The 12,710-nt window shown below is 41.1% G+C and overlaps 3 protein-coding genes and 1 long non-coding RNA gene across 5 annotated transcripts; 2 read left to right on the top strand and 2 right to left on the bottom strand.

Moving 5' to 3' along the window:
- The first annotated feature begins 607 nt into the window (after window positions 1-607).
- LOC311032018 (histone H3.2) lies at window positions 608-1,053 on the top strand. Its single transcript, XM_084038625.1, has one exon. It carries the CDS (start codon window positions 610-612, stop codon window positions 1,018-1,020), a length of 411 nt encoding a protein of 136 aa, XP_083894751.1. The 5' UTR covers window positions 608-609; the 3' UTR covers window positions 1,021-1,053.
- Window positions 1,054-1,988: 935 nt separating this feature from the next.
- Window positions 1,989-2,719, bottom strand: LOC311032312 (histone H4). The gene has a single exon (XM_084038990.1). It carries the CDS (start codon window positions 2,450-2,452, stop codon window positions 2,141-2,143), a length of 312 nt encoding a protein of 103 aa, XP_083895116.1. The 5' UTR covers window positions 2,453-2,719; the 3' UTR covers window positions 1,989-2,140.
- Window positions 2,720-3,321: 602 nt separating this feature from the next.
- LOC311032350 (histone H2B 1/2) lies at window positions 3,322-4,063 on the bottom strand. The gene has a single exon (XM_084039064.1). It carries the CDS (start codon window positions 4,053-4,055, stop codon window positions 3,672-3,674), a length of 384 nt encoding a protein of 127 aa, XP_083895190.1. The 5' UTR covers window positions 4,056-4,063; the 3' UTR covers window positions 3,322-3,671.
- Window positions 4,064-6,229: 2,166 nt separating this feature from the next.
- LOC311032120 lies at window positions 6,230-6,966 on the top strand. 2 transcript variants are annotated; one of them, XR_014599160.1, is made up of 3 exons: window positions 6,230-6,521; window positions 6,641-6,792; window positions 6,852-6,966. It is a non-coding gene; the product is annotated as an uncharacterized lncRNA (long non-coding RNA). The 2 variants fall into 2 exon arrangements; XR_014599161.1 differs by having other exon boundaries at window positions 6,858-6,883.
- The last annotated feature ends 5,744 nt before the right edge of the window (window positions 6,967-12,710 follow it).

Raw genomic sequence — 12,710 nt, 5'->3', positions numbered from 1 at the left:
TAAGTTTCTGTTTTCCCTTTCTTGTACAATTTTTTACAAATAAATTGGATCTGATTGGATACCTGTAGTAACAAAGTTGTATAAAGACATGTGTTGTTATTTCATTCCACTCCATCCATATCTGTAATGGTAATATGGATCAACATTTGGTTGCCAATAAATATTTTACAAAAAATATGCTTAAAGGTCTCGCTTGCCAAGTCAGGTTAACTTCATATACAGTGTCCAATACAACAATCGTGTTGTTACACTGTACAGCATATGAAAACTTTGATAAAGGTTTTAACAACAGTTCTAAAACTATATTTTTAAAAATATATATTATTTTGTTTTTATTTACTTTTTAATGTGTGTGTGTGTGTGTGCACGTGACTAGATATAATGGTTCATATTAATTTTGTAACACTTGCTCGTTTAATAAAGTACATAAACTAATGATTCCTGTACATAGGCTGTTAAGAGTTAATATTGCTCAGAGCTCCATTTTTCTGCAGTATCACGTGTTTACATCGACCAATCAGCGGTGCTCCCGCTTCGGCTCCGGCTATATAAGCAGACACTGGCGCCGTTTGTGTATGTCTATTTTTCTAAAGAGAAACAGAAGTAACGATGGCAAGAACCAAGCAGACTGCCCGTAAATCCACCGGCGGCAAAGCCCCCAGGAAGCAGCTGGCCACCAAGGCTGCCCGTAAGAGCGCCCCGGCCACCGGCGGCGTGAAGAAGCCTCACCGTTACAGGCCCGGTACCGTCGCTCTCAGGGAGATCCGTCGCTACCAGAAATCCACCGAGCTGCTGATCCGCAAGCTGCCCTTCCAGCGTCTGGTCAGAGAGATCGCTCAGGACTTCAAGACCGACCTGCGCTTCCAGAGCTCCGCCGTCATGGCTCTGCAGGAGTCCAGCGAGGCTTACCTGGTCGGCCTGTTCGAGGACACCAACCTGTGCGCCATCCACGCCAAGAGGGTCACCATCATGCCCAAGGACATCCAGCTGGCCCGTCGCATCCGCGGAGAGAGGGCTTAAACGCACCCGACAGTCTTAAACCACACAACGGCTCTTTTAAGAGCCACACACACGTATCTAAGAGCAATCTTCCTGGTACAACCACGTGTGCTGCTACGTCACCAATCACTGCTTTTTTTTTTTTAACAACTTGATTAGGAACGTGTCTGAAAAATGATAAGATGAAGAAAAAATACCACATATAAACCATGTTCCAGACAAATTCATACTTATTAGTGAACTACTTATGATGAACTAAAATGCTATTTATTTCATCATAACAATGTGTCCACTGCAGTAAATTACATTGCAATGTTGGGTTCACTATGGATTTAAATACAATGGGAATACATCAACCACACCAAAAAAAATACCCTCAAAATTCAAGTAACGTACTTACATAATGATTTACACTGAATTTAATGCTTTATTTTTTATGCGGCTGCTGCTGCCAGTTAAACTATGGCAGCCAGATCAACAATTTATCAGATATTTGGGTTGGGGATTGTATTACCATATGATCATATGAGCCTGGTGGCTCCAACAATTAGATTTTCAAAGAATTAACTAATGAAAATACACAATGCTGGTCGGGTGGAACATAAACATGTATTTAAGGCTGAATCCTACATCACACAACACAACGATGTTTATGGGTAATATGGTGAAATACTGTCCGTATTACTTTTTTTTACAGTACACATCTGCCCTTTGGAGGGGCTTTAAAATCGACACATTGTCTCTGTTGAGGCAGCGTTCACACCGACCTGCACATCGGACTTGTAAAACTGAATAATCATAAAATCAGCTGGAAGGCGTCACTCACAGGACAGTTTTCATACATATGGCTAAAGCATGATTAACCACTGCAGAGTACAGTTAGAACATTAGAGGTTAGAACACTGTATGGTAGGGATAGCACACTTAACAACAGTATTTCACAAATGTGCACATTGAATTTGAATGAAACCTACGTTGGCCGTTTTGATTACATATAATGTATGATATGGATTTCATGGTCGAGTTAGTGACAAGGCGGAGTTAACAAACGATTTTGTATTGTAGGAAAGCTGCTCTCAAGAGGAGTTGGTTGGCTCTTAAAAGAGCCGTTGTGTTTTGTTGAAAGCAGGAAGTTGGTAGTTTAACCGCCGAAGCCGTACAGGGTGCGGCCCTGCCTCTTCAGAGCGTAGACCACGTCCATGGCGGTCACCGTCTTCCTCTTGGCGTGCTCGGTGTAGGTGACGGCGTCACGGATCACGTTCTCCAGGAAGACCTTCAGCACACCGCGGGTCTCCTCGTAGATCAGACCGGAGATACGCTTCACTCCGCCACGGCGAGCCAGACGGCGGATAGCGGGCTTGGTGATTCCCTGGATGTTATCACGGAGGACTTTACGGTGACGCTTGGCGCCTCCTTTACCGAGTCCCTTGCCTCCTTTTCCACGTCCGCTCATGTTGTCAGAGTCTAGTTAGTTCCGAAGAAAAACAGATGCCTCCGCCACGAAAAGCGTCAGTACTTAAAGCTCATTTGCGGACGTATTTGAAGCCGAACAAAACAGCACGCTACTACAGCACGCGAGCCCTTCGACCCCTTCTCCTTCACAATAAAAGCGGTCTCCTTCACAATAAAAGCGGGGATATTACCGTTCTAGTGTGGTATTAGATCATATTCTAGGGGGCTTGTCGAAGCTTTACGAATGAAACAACAAGTTTAGTTTTATATTTTGCAAAAACCAAAAGAAAAGTGTATTCGTGTGAGGATTACAATCAATACATTTCTGATAGTGCTGCACACTCTTGACATCATACAGCCAACTGGTTTTATTCTATTTGTCCCTCTTATTACATCACTTAATATGTGTACATGATATTTAAAACTACCCCAATAAGGGATTTTAATACAGGACTTTTAAAAGAAGCTAGTAATCCATTTTGGGAATTAACAGCGATCTGCCCTGGGACTCTGCACCGTTAAACTGTTTTGCTTATTAAATATTTACACAATACTGCCTTGTTTTTAAATCAATATATGATATTCTGTAATCAAAGCGCCATAATAACCAACCATCCTCACCCAGAGGAACATACTCCTTTTATTTTGGTGGACGTATTATTGTTAAACAGCCCTTTGTTTTCTATACACATCTCTGAATAATACAGTGAGTATTAAAACAAGTTATGTAGCATCTTTATTGTCGAGTATATTTGTTAATGCAACATAAAAGCAGCTGCTACTAAACTCTGACGGTCCGATGCTTTGGTCTCATTCATGTCACATTTGGTAACTAATAATTAAATAGCAGTATTCCCATTATCTATAATTCCCATTATCTATAATTCCCAGCCACTTGAAAACGCCTCACGTATGAACACTGGTCTTTGGAGGCAGACGAGTCGGCCCTCGTTGTCTACCTTTATTAGACATGTAGGCGTCAACGTTTAACATGTCGGATGTATGTCAGGTCATAAAATGTTCTTTATAGGGATCTCGCATCGCCCGCAGAGGGTAAAAATGCCAACTCAATCCTGCAGTAGAAATCAACTACCAGGCCAAGTTTACAACGTAAACATACATTGAGAACGATGACGTCACGACAGAACATAGCTCTTAGAGGAAAAGTGCGTGGCTCTTAAAAGAGCCGTTGGGTTGTTGTCGTCAGGTAGAGGGGCGGTCTACTTGGAGCTGGTGTACTTGGTGACGGCCTTGGTGCCCTCGGACACGGCGTGCTTGGCCAGCTCCCCGGGTAGCAGCAGGCGGACGGCGGTCTGGATCTCCCGGGACGTGATGGTGGAGCGCTTGTTGTAGTGAGCCAGACGGGAGGCCTCGCCGGCGATGCGCTCGAAGATGTCGCTCACGAAGGAGTTCATGATGCCCATGGCCTTGGAGGAGATGCCGGTGTCGGGGTGGACCTGCTTCATCACCTTGTACACGTAGATGGCGTAGCTCTCCTTCCTGGTCTTTCTCCTCTTCTTGTCCTTCTTTCCGGCGGTCTTGGTGACCGCTTTCTTGGATCCCTTCTTGGGGGCAGTGGTGGTGGCTTTTCCTGGTTCGGGCATGATTACGATGACGTAAGATACCGAAAAGTATGAAGGTTGAGCGCTGCGCTGTCTGCTCTTATCCTCCGTGTATGCAAATGAGGCTGTGCTGTCCCGTCTCTACCATTGGCTGCTTTTTTAATGACGCCGGTGCCCCTGACTTAGCCATCTTTAACGTTGTTCCAGTGCAGAGTCTTGTTAACCCTTACAACGTTGTTACATTTTTAATAATTATATTATACTGCCTTTGACAATCATATATTTACTTTTCACTCTATTGTGTATTATTATGTTTATATAAAATATATATTTTACTTTTCATATGAGTATATATATATATATATATATATATATATATATATATATTATATATATATATATATATATACTCATATGAAAAGTAAAATATATATTTTACTTTTCATATGAGTGGCATCATTATTTCAACACACTGCAATAATTAATTTGACCCATGACATGTTTACAATGTGAACATTAAAAAAGGGTTGATTTTAACGTGAGTATATTAAAACTAATTTAATTACCGTTATCATATCCGTCTGATGTCATCAATCAAGTGCCACATGTATTTTGTTGTGTTGTTGGCAAAAGAAAATAGTAAAGAAGAACATACCTGTATATCTTGTGATGCAAATGTTCCTTTATCTGCAAAAGAGTTACATTTATGCCAGATTATACTGAGCATTATTTATACATCCAGTGGCTTTCATACTTTTTACTAATACTGTGTTTAATTACATCTTTGGAAATACTGTTTAATTACAATTTAATGCTAATTATGTATTTTACAGGCACCTGTCAAATACATAATTAGCATTAAATTGATTAAAAAACAGTATTTCTAAAGATGCACCTTGTCCTTGTCTAACTGATATAATATATTTTTCTTAACTGCATTTGACTTAATTCCCAAATGTTTACTCATTATATAAAAACATCTCATTATATATCATAGTAATAATAGTAATAAACTCCATGTTCACTGTGTGTCAGCTGGTTTGTGCTAAAGAACATGTAACATATTGTAGTTTATGTTAAATATCCCAGAATTATTGGGTTAAATCAATAAAACCACAAGGAAATATTTGTCCATGTTTTCTGAGATGTTGAGTTGAAAACAGAGCAAACTGCGCCATCAAGTGGACAAACAATGAAATGCAACCGAGCAATCGACCACATCTGAGTTTGTTTCAGTTTATTTCATAACTCTTCTGCATATATTATTAACAGTTTAACAAACAGGATTCTTTTTGTTTAAAAACACAATGTAACATTGACGGGATGAGGTTTAACATGTGATACACTTAAACCACTTATACACAGAGAACGTCAGAAACGTTTGGCTTGTTCAGACCGATTTGGCAGCGTTGTTTTTTCGGGAAACGGCGTCGGTAGAAAGGTACTTGATGGACGGAGGCAGCTTCACGGGTGATTCACTCACAGGCAGCAGAGGAAAGGAAACTACCTCCACTACTGTTGGCTGAACACAACGTCCCCGGGCCGATATGACTGTGAGGCCGTCGTTCAATCAGAAAACATGCATTTAAAATAAAAAAAAGAAAGAAAGAATACACTTTTCAGGTACGCCTACAAACAGTCGCTTTTCAAGAAACATTATAAAACTCTGCAAAAATGTTCGATTCAATCGAACCAAAAATGAATTGGTGGACCTCGTGCTCCAGTTTGTGCCTCTGACGGGATCGAAGGTTTTAGTTATGAGTTCTGTCCGTTTATGCAAGCAAACATTTGTGTTTTCAGCCAAAAAAAACCACCAGAAACGAAACCCTCTTCCAGCCCTGCTAGTAGACCGGCTCGTAGACCGCATGTGATTCATGGTACAATTCAAACAGGATCATAGGGCTGGCTCAGGTTTTCCCTGGACCGGCTGGCTCAGGTTTTCCCTGGACCGGCTGGCTCAGGTTTTCCCTGGACCGGCTCTTCGTTACAATATTACCGCTATTGTTAATAATATAACTATTGTTTATATCACCACTACTGCTAATATTACTATACTGCTAATCCCACGACTGTTAATAATACTACTATTGTTAATATTACTACTACTACTTATATTACTACTACTGCTAACATTACTACAACTGTATATTCCTACTACTGTTAATACTACTATACTGCTAATACATACTGCTAATACTGCTAGTACTATTATATGACTACCAACACCAAATCCCAACATCCTGGTCTGCTCCAGATTCTTGCCTATAGTCTGCCAGGTCAGTGTGTTCTCTCCACTAGGTGGCGATGTGACTCCTGGTGATGTTAGGACTCTGAAGATCCTGACCTGTTCTCGTCCTGCTCGATGTGTCAAGTATTCTGAGATAACATTGTTGTGATATGGACAGGAAACCGTCTTTTTAGGTGAAAACACAAAAACAACGATTCCCTGAAGGCACAAACTGGACCACCGATGCGTTAGTGTGTGTTGGTGTGTGTTGGTGTGTGTTGGTGTGTGTTGGTGTGTTGGTGTGTGTTGGCGTGTGTTGGTGTGTTGGTGTGTGTGTAGGTAGGGACGTTGGTGGGGTTCAGGATAAGGCTCACATCTCCGATCTACACAGGAGGGTTAGCAGTGTGTGTTGGTGTGTGTTGGTGTGTGTTGGTGTGTTAGTGTGTTAGTGTGTTGGTGTGTGTGTAGGTAGGGATGTTGGTGGGGTTCAGGATAAGGCTCACATCTCCGAACTACACAGTACAGGAGGGTTAGCAGTGTGTGTTGGTGTGTGTAGGTAGGGACGTTGGTGGGGTTCAGGATAAGGCTCACATCTCCGATCTACACAGGAGGGTTAGTAGTGTGTTAGTGTGTTGGTGTGTGTGTAGGTAGGGATGTTGGTGGGGTTCAGGATAAGGCTCACATCTCCGAACTACACAGTACAGGAGGGTTAGCAGTGTGTGTTGGTGTGTGTAGGTAGGGACGTTGGTGGGGTTCAGGATAAGGCTCACATCTCCGATCTACACAGGAGGGTTAGCAGTGTGTGTTGGTGTGTGTTGGTGTGTGTGTTGGTGTGTGTTGGTGTGTGTGTTGGTGTGTTGGTGTGTGTGTTGGTGTGTTGGTGTGTGTGTAGGTAGGGATGTTGGTGGGGTTCAGGATAAGGCTCACATCTCCGATCTACACAGTACAGGAGGGTTAGCAGTGTGTGTTGGTGTGTGTTAGTGTGTGTTGGTGTGTGTTGGTGTGTGTTGTTGTGTGTTGGTGTGTGTTGGTGTGTTAGTGTGTTGGTGTGTTGGTGTGTGTGTAGGTAGGGATGTTGGTGTTGTTCAGGATAAGGCTCACATCTCCGATCTACACAGTACAGGAGGGTTAGCAGCTTCAAGGAAACACAGAACACTTTTCACAACGGCAGAAAAAACAGGACTGAAACAATAAAGCAGGAATTACTGTAAATGCTCACATAGTTTCCCCCGAGTCTTTAAGCAGGAAGAGGAAATTATTTTTAAATATATTTAATCAAACATCCCAGTGAAAACTTTGGGTTTAAATCAATGTATTTATTAATGTAGTTTATAAATAATCATTGTTCACTTTATCTTATTTCTAGAAATTAACCCACGAGACATGAAAGTGTCACAATATGCAGACGACTCATAACAAATACCGACTTCATGTGGACTCTTAAGCCACGGTTTCATACGAAGCACATGAACATTTAACTTTTTAAGAACTTGATGGAGCTTTATATTTTCAGATGAATTAATTCAACTTAACTTTTTTAACTTTTTGAGAAAAAAAAACACAACCCAACACAGTCTCACAGAAGTTTGTCAAATTGTCACGATATTGAAATCTATTGATTCATGTACATTGACATTGATTTTGCCCTTTTTTCAGGTGTCCCTCAGCACAACTTTCAAACTAATGTTTTTCTAACTATTAAGCTACAAAATGAACATGAAATTTAGGCAACAAAACCTGGTTAAGGAAGAAAGATCACGGTTGGACTTAAAAATAAACTATGTACGCTTTGGTTTAGGGAACATAAAAGTAATTAACTTTACATTGGCAGTTTTTTGTACTGAGAGATACAAAAAAATTAGGATTTGTTTTCACGTACACGATACCAATCAATAGCCTGCGTTTCCTGACTATTCCACGACCTGCCGTGACGCTAACTGGTGATTAGGTTTTCAGTGGTTTGGTGTAGATGCCAACATCTAACTAACCAATAAAATTGGCATTTCTTATCCACTGTAAATTCTTTATTTTATCCATTTTGTTCCTCAGATCCTTCATTTCCATCCTGCTATCACCTGAGCAGCTTTTATTTGAGTATTTACAGTATTTCCCCGGCATTCTGGCCTCAACACACTCACTCATTGTTCTCACGGACACGCGTACTCATGCCACTTATAGTTGCTTGATTGATATGTAGGAGGAAGTACAAAATAACAGCAAGAATAACAGGCCACACAAAGGTAGAGAAATACTAAATACTTCGGATTTGAGCCCCTGAAACTTACAGCGGAAACCACAAACAATTGCTCGTAAAAATCCAACAGCTGAGACGAGCCGACGGGAGGAGCACCGCGGCGTCGGCCTCGGACAGAGAGACCCTGAATGCATCTCGCCGTTTGGCGCGTTGTTTTCTGAGATCAGCTTATGGCTTTGGCTCTGGTCGGAGCAGGAAGGGGCGTCGTCGTAGGAAAGCTAAAAACTTGGACAAATTCGGTGACAACCAAACGTCCTCTCTCTCTCTCTCCTTAAAATGTGTTCAGATTCCTTTTTTCTCCTCCCTCCGTTCATCTGTCTTTCAGCGTTTTAGAAAAATAGAAATCAGGAAAAACATCGTTACAAAAATAAAACCAAAAAAGTTTATCGTTCAAAACTCTACGTCCACATGACATCTTCACATAAATATGGACTGATATTGCACAGCGAGGGATTTTTCTTCTGATATGAAATAAATCACTGACACAATTGGTAGAAAAACAAAAAAACACGTTGGGACGTTCAAATCATCAAAATTTGCATTTTCCTGTTTTGTTATTTTTTAGTTTCTTAAACTCCAGAGAAAATAAAAAGCGTGACCAGGATCCCGGGCCCTCCTACATCAGGCGGAGTCCTGCTCCAAAGAAAAACATCAAGAAAAAAGCTTCAGAAGTATCACTGGTGAATTTTGGTTGAAGGCACAGAGTTCCCAGAAAGTGTGGTAGATGTTGTTTTATGTTGTTTTTTAGTTGTAGTGCAGCAGCAGTAACTGTGAGTGGTGGTGGAGGTTTCTCCTGCTGGACGGATCGACTCTCCTGATGGTCGGAGGGCAGGGCGTCGACTCTCTGTGGACACAAACAAGCTAGTTAGGCTCTCAGGTGTCCGAGTGCAGGGAAGGGTCACAAAGTACAAACTCTAGGATCCCAACAGACTTGGAAGAAGGACTGGAATAAATCAAACAAAGTAAAAATATCAGACAATTTTAAAGATGTGTAAAAAAAATCATTTTCATGAGGTTTAGAAAGAAGGAAGGGGAATGTAAAGCAATTTGATTGGGGGAAAGCAATTTCAGTGAACCAGACACGCCTTCCATCGGCTGGCAATGGTCCGGCAATGTACGTGTGTGGTGTGAATGTGGCCTAATGGTGATACTTCATCAGTGATACCTTGAACTTTGGTTGCTTGGCAACGTGATAACCAGTAAAGGTCCAGGATGGTTGTTTAAAGGTCTTAAAGAGACGGACGGAACCCAACCAGCAGAGGGGTAATTTGGGTTCTAGGGTTGGTCGCTGGTCTCCGGGTTGGGGCTCCTCCTCCCACCACCACCTTTAAAGATCTTCCTCGAAGTTAATCCGCCCGGCGGTGGCAGATGGCGGCGCCGGCGGCGGCGTCCGCGGCCGTGCCCTCGACAGCTCCTGTAGTTATGAATGATTGCGTGGTCTTAGGCATTAAGTTGGATCAGTGTAATCCAGCGCAGCATATGCAGCCGGCCGCACGGCCAAATCCAGCAGCACAACTTCCCCATTTCACTCTCGCCAAATGCCCTCCGAGGAGGAGGGCACGAGGTGTTAAAACCACCTCCGAGACCACTTCCTGCTGCTCCACGAGCGACTCGTAGCGCAGCATCGACCCGCCGGCAGCAACGAAACCTCCAACGGAAATGTTTTAAAGTTTGATTGAGTCTAAATCCGTGTGTTTGAATTCTGTGACCATTTCACGAGCTCCTATTGGTAACCATTTGTCGTTACCATGACGACAAATGGTGGTTTGAGAGTGGATCCGCTGATGAGAGAAAATGTTCATTTGATTTATTTCACCACGTCAGCGTAGTGAAACCAGATGTTTCCTCGAGAATTGGCAATGCTACACACACATACAAAAGTACCCGGTTATCACGGACATGAAACGTGTTTTTTTTAATTGTGGCGGGGGAAACAACTTCCTGTTGGCCTACAAAAATAAACGCATCATCCCTTCAGGACTCTAATGGGATCATATGAACACCCAGACGTGGACTTCGGTCACGCACTCGTCTCTCAGAGTATCTCTGTGGATCGATGCACGTTGCCATGGAAACAGAAAGTGACAAAGAAAGCTTCTTTTATTTGTGATCCGTCTCTATGTTTTCATTCGATATCACGAAGGTCCGGCTGCATTCTGAATGTCCGAAATAAATACATGTAGTTTAATACAGGTCTGAAAGCAAAGTGAATAAAACAATATTATTTTTTTGTCTTGTTATTTGTGTCTTTTCTAAATGAATTATTATTTTAAAAAAAGAAGATAATGATATAAGTAAATACAATTAATTGTAAATACTTCAGTGTCGAAATACTCTGTTACAAGTAAAAGTCCTGCATTGGATATGGACCCAAAGTAAAAGTGCAAACAGCTTTCAAATTTACTGAAAGCACCAACAAGCGAGCTGGTCTCACGTTTCCTCTTCATCCACGATGGATAAATCTCTTGACCTCCCTGTGACCTCGCAGGCAGGATGGAGGGTTTTTCTGAATGACTGTAATCATTGATTATCCTGTGCTCTGTGATCACCGTGGCGACTCAGACTCCTGATCACTCGTCTGACGGTCGACGTCGAACTCGGGGTCACGTCCAGTAAACGCTGTGTGAGACGGGATCGGGGGGAACCAATGGGCTTCGAGCCCAGAGAGACAGACAGGAAGTGAGACAGCACTGAGAGACAGAATCACATGATGTTGGATATGAAATCAGAATCTGGGCTGCTTTTATTTCCTGTAATTGATTCATGTTTAGAGTTTTATTTTGAAAGTCATGAGGCTGACAAATCATCAATATAATTTGACTGAGAACTTTTACCCCGTGACCTTTGAACCTGAGCCTCAATAACGAGGAAATACTGCCTGTTTTCCTCTTTAATCTCGTTTTCTAAAACAATAACAATATAATACTAATAATCTAAATATGGTGGTAGATTTCTTTATAGTTGGTGTTAGAAAGTATAAGAAACACGTTTAAATATCTCCAGATACTACAGACAGTCTCACATCTGTCCACTAGGTGGTGCTGCAGAATTTCTAAAATAACTCTTATGTGGGAGGTTTGTTAATTTGTTGAGGTTTTCAGAGGAGATGCTGCTCTGCTTGGTTTACATGTTTATTTCTTCTTCTTGTTTCATATTTGCATGATGAAGATTTTATTTTCAGGATCAAATCTGATTGTTTCTGTAGAAACTGTTAGAGCTGTTAGATTTAAAGACTCAACCTCAGATGTGATTTTACATGAAGATTCTTATTCCCCTCTGGACTCTTTAAAGCAGGACTGTGTGTCGTGTGACGATGCAAAGCAGATTAAATGCAGAGATCTGTGTGTGCATGTGTGCATGTGTATGTGCACGTATGTGTGCATGTATGTGTGCATGTATGTGTGCATGTATGTGATGTTTCAGTGCAGGGAGACAAGTCGTGCATGTCTGACGTTTTCAGAGAATATCTGCAGAGAACGTGTTGATGATTCACCACTCGGGTCGTGAAACTTCACACTAACCTGGAGGTTTGTTTTCTCTGCTGGCAGAAACGAGGCGAGGTTTTATCATTTATTTAATTTTATCAACTACTAATTTGAATTTATTCATGGTAGCAACACTATGATTTTCCATACTAACAAAAGCTGAGTGTGATAATCTGTTTTGACCTTGACTCTCTCGTTCAACTCACATATTTATTATTGTCTCCATAATAATAATAATAATAATAATAATAATAATAATACAATATTGCTGAAGGTCATTTGCTCTCCAGCAATATTTCACACATTCTGAGTAATAAAGTAACTCGATGCTTGTATTAAATATGAAGTCACAGGAAGGTGTATGGAGTCCAAGTCTCAAACATAGTAATAAACATAAAAAATAAAGAACATTTAAAAGAAAAAAATACAATGTGCAGACAATATCAGTAGCTGTAAGTCTATTTTCTATGTTTGTGTTCACTTGTGTGACATTTGTTGCTTTTGGGCCTCCATACACCTACAACCTTTACAGTAGTTTATATTAATATTCAAAGTATTTAATGTTCAAACTATTTGGTTTAAATTAGAAAATTACAAAAGCATGAAATTAAATATGAAAATAAATCATAATTTCTGGTAGTTCTGACTGATTTTCTCACGGGGAACCGGAAGTGATAATGTTTTTACTTAAAAGATAATAATACATCCCAGAGTTATGAAAACTAAAACAT

Source organism: Eutrigla gurnardus, assembly GCF_963514095.1.
Source record: "Eutrigla gurnardus genome assembly, chromosome: 21".
In the NCBI taxonomy this organism is placed as follows: Eukaryota; Metazoa; Chordata; class Actinopteri; order Perciformes; family Triglidae; genus Eutrigla; species Eutrigla gurnardus.
Note: the sequence above shows the minus strand (reverse complement) of the source record. Positions and strands in the feature narration are given on the sequence as shown.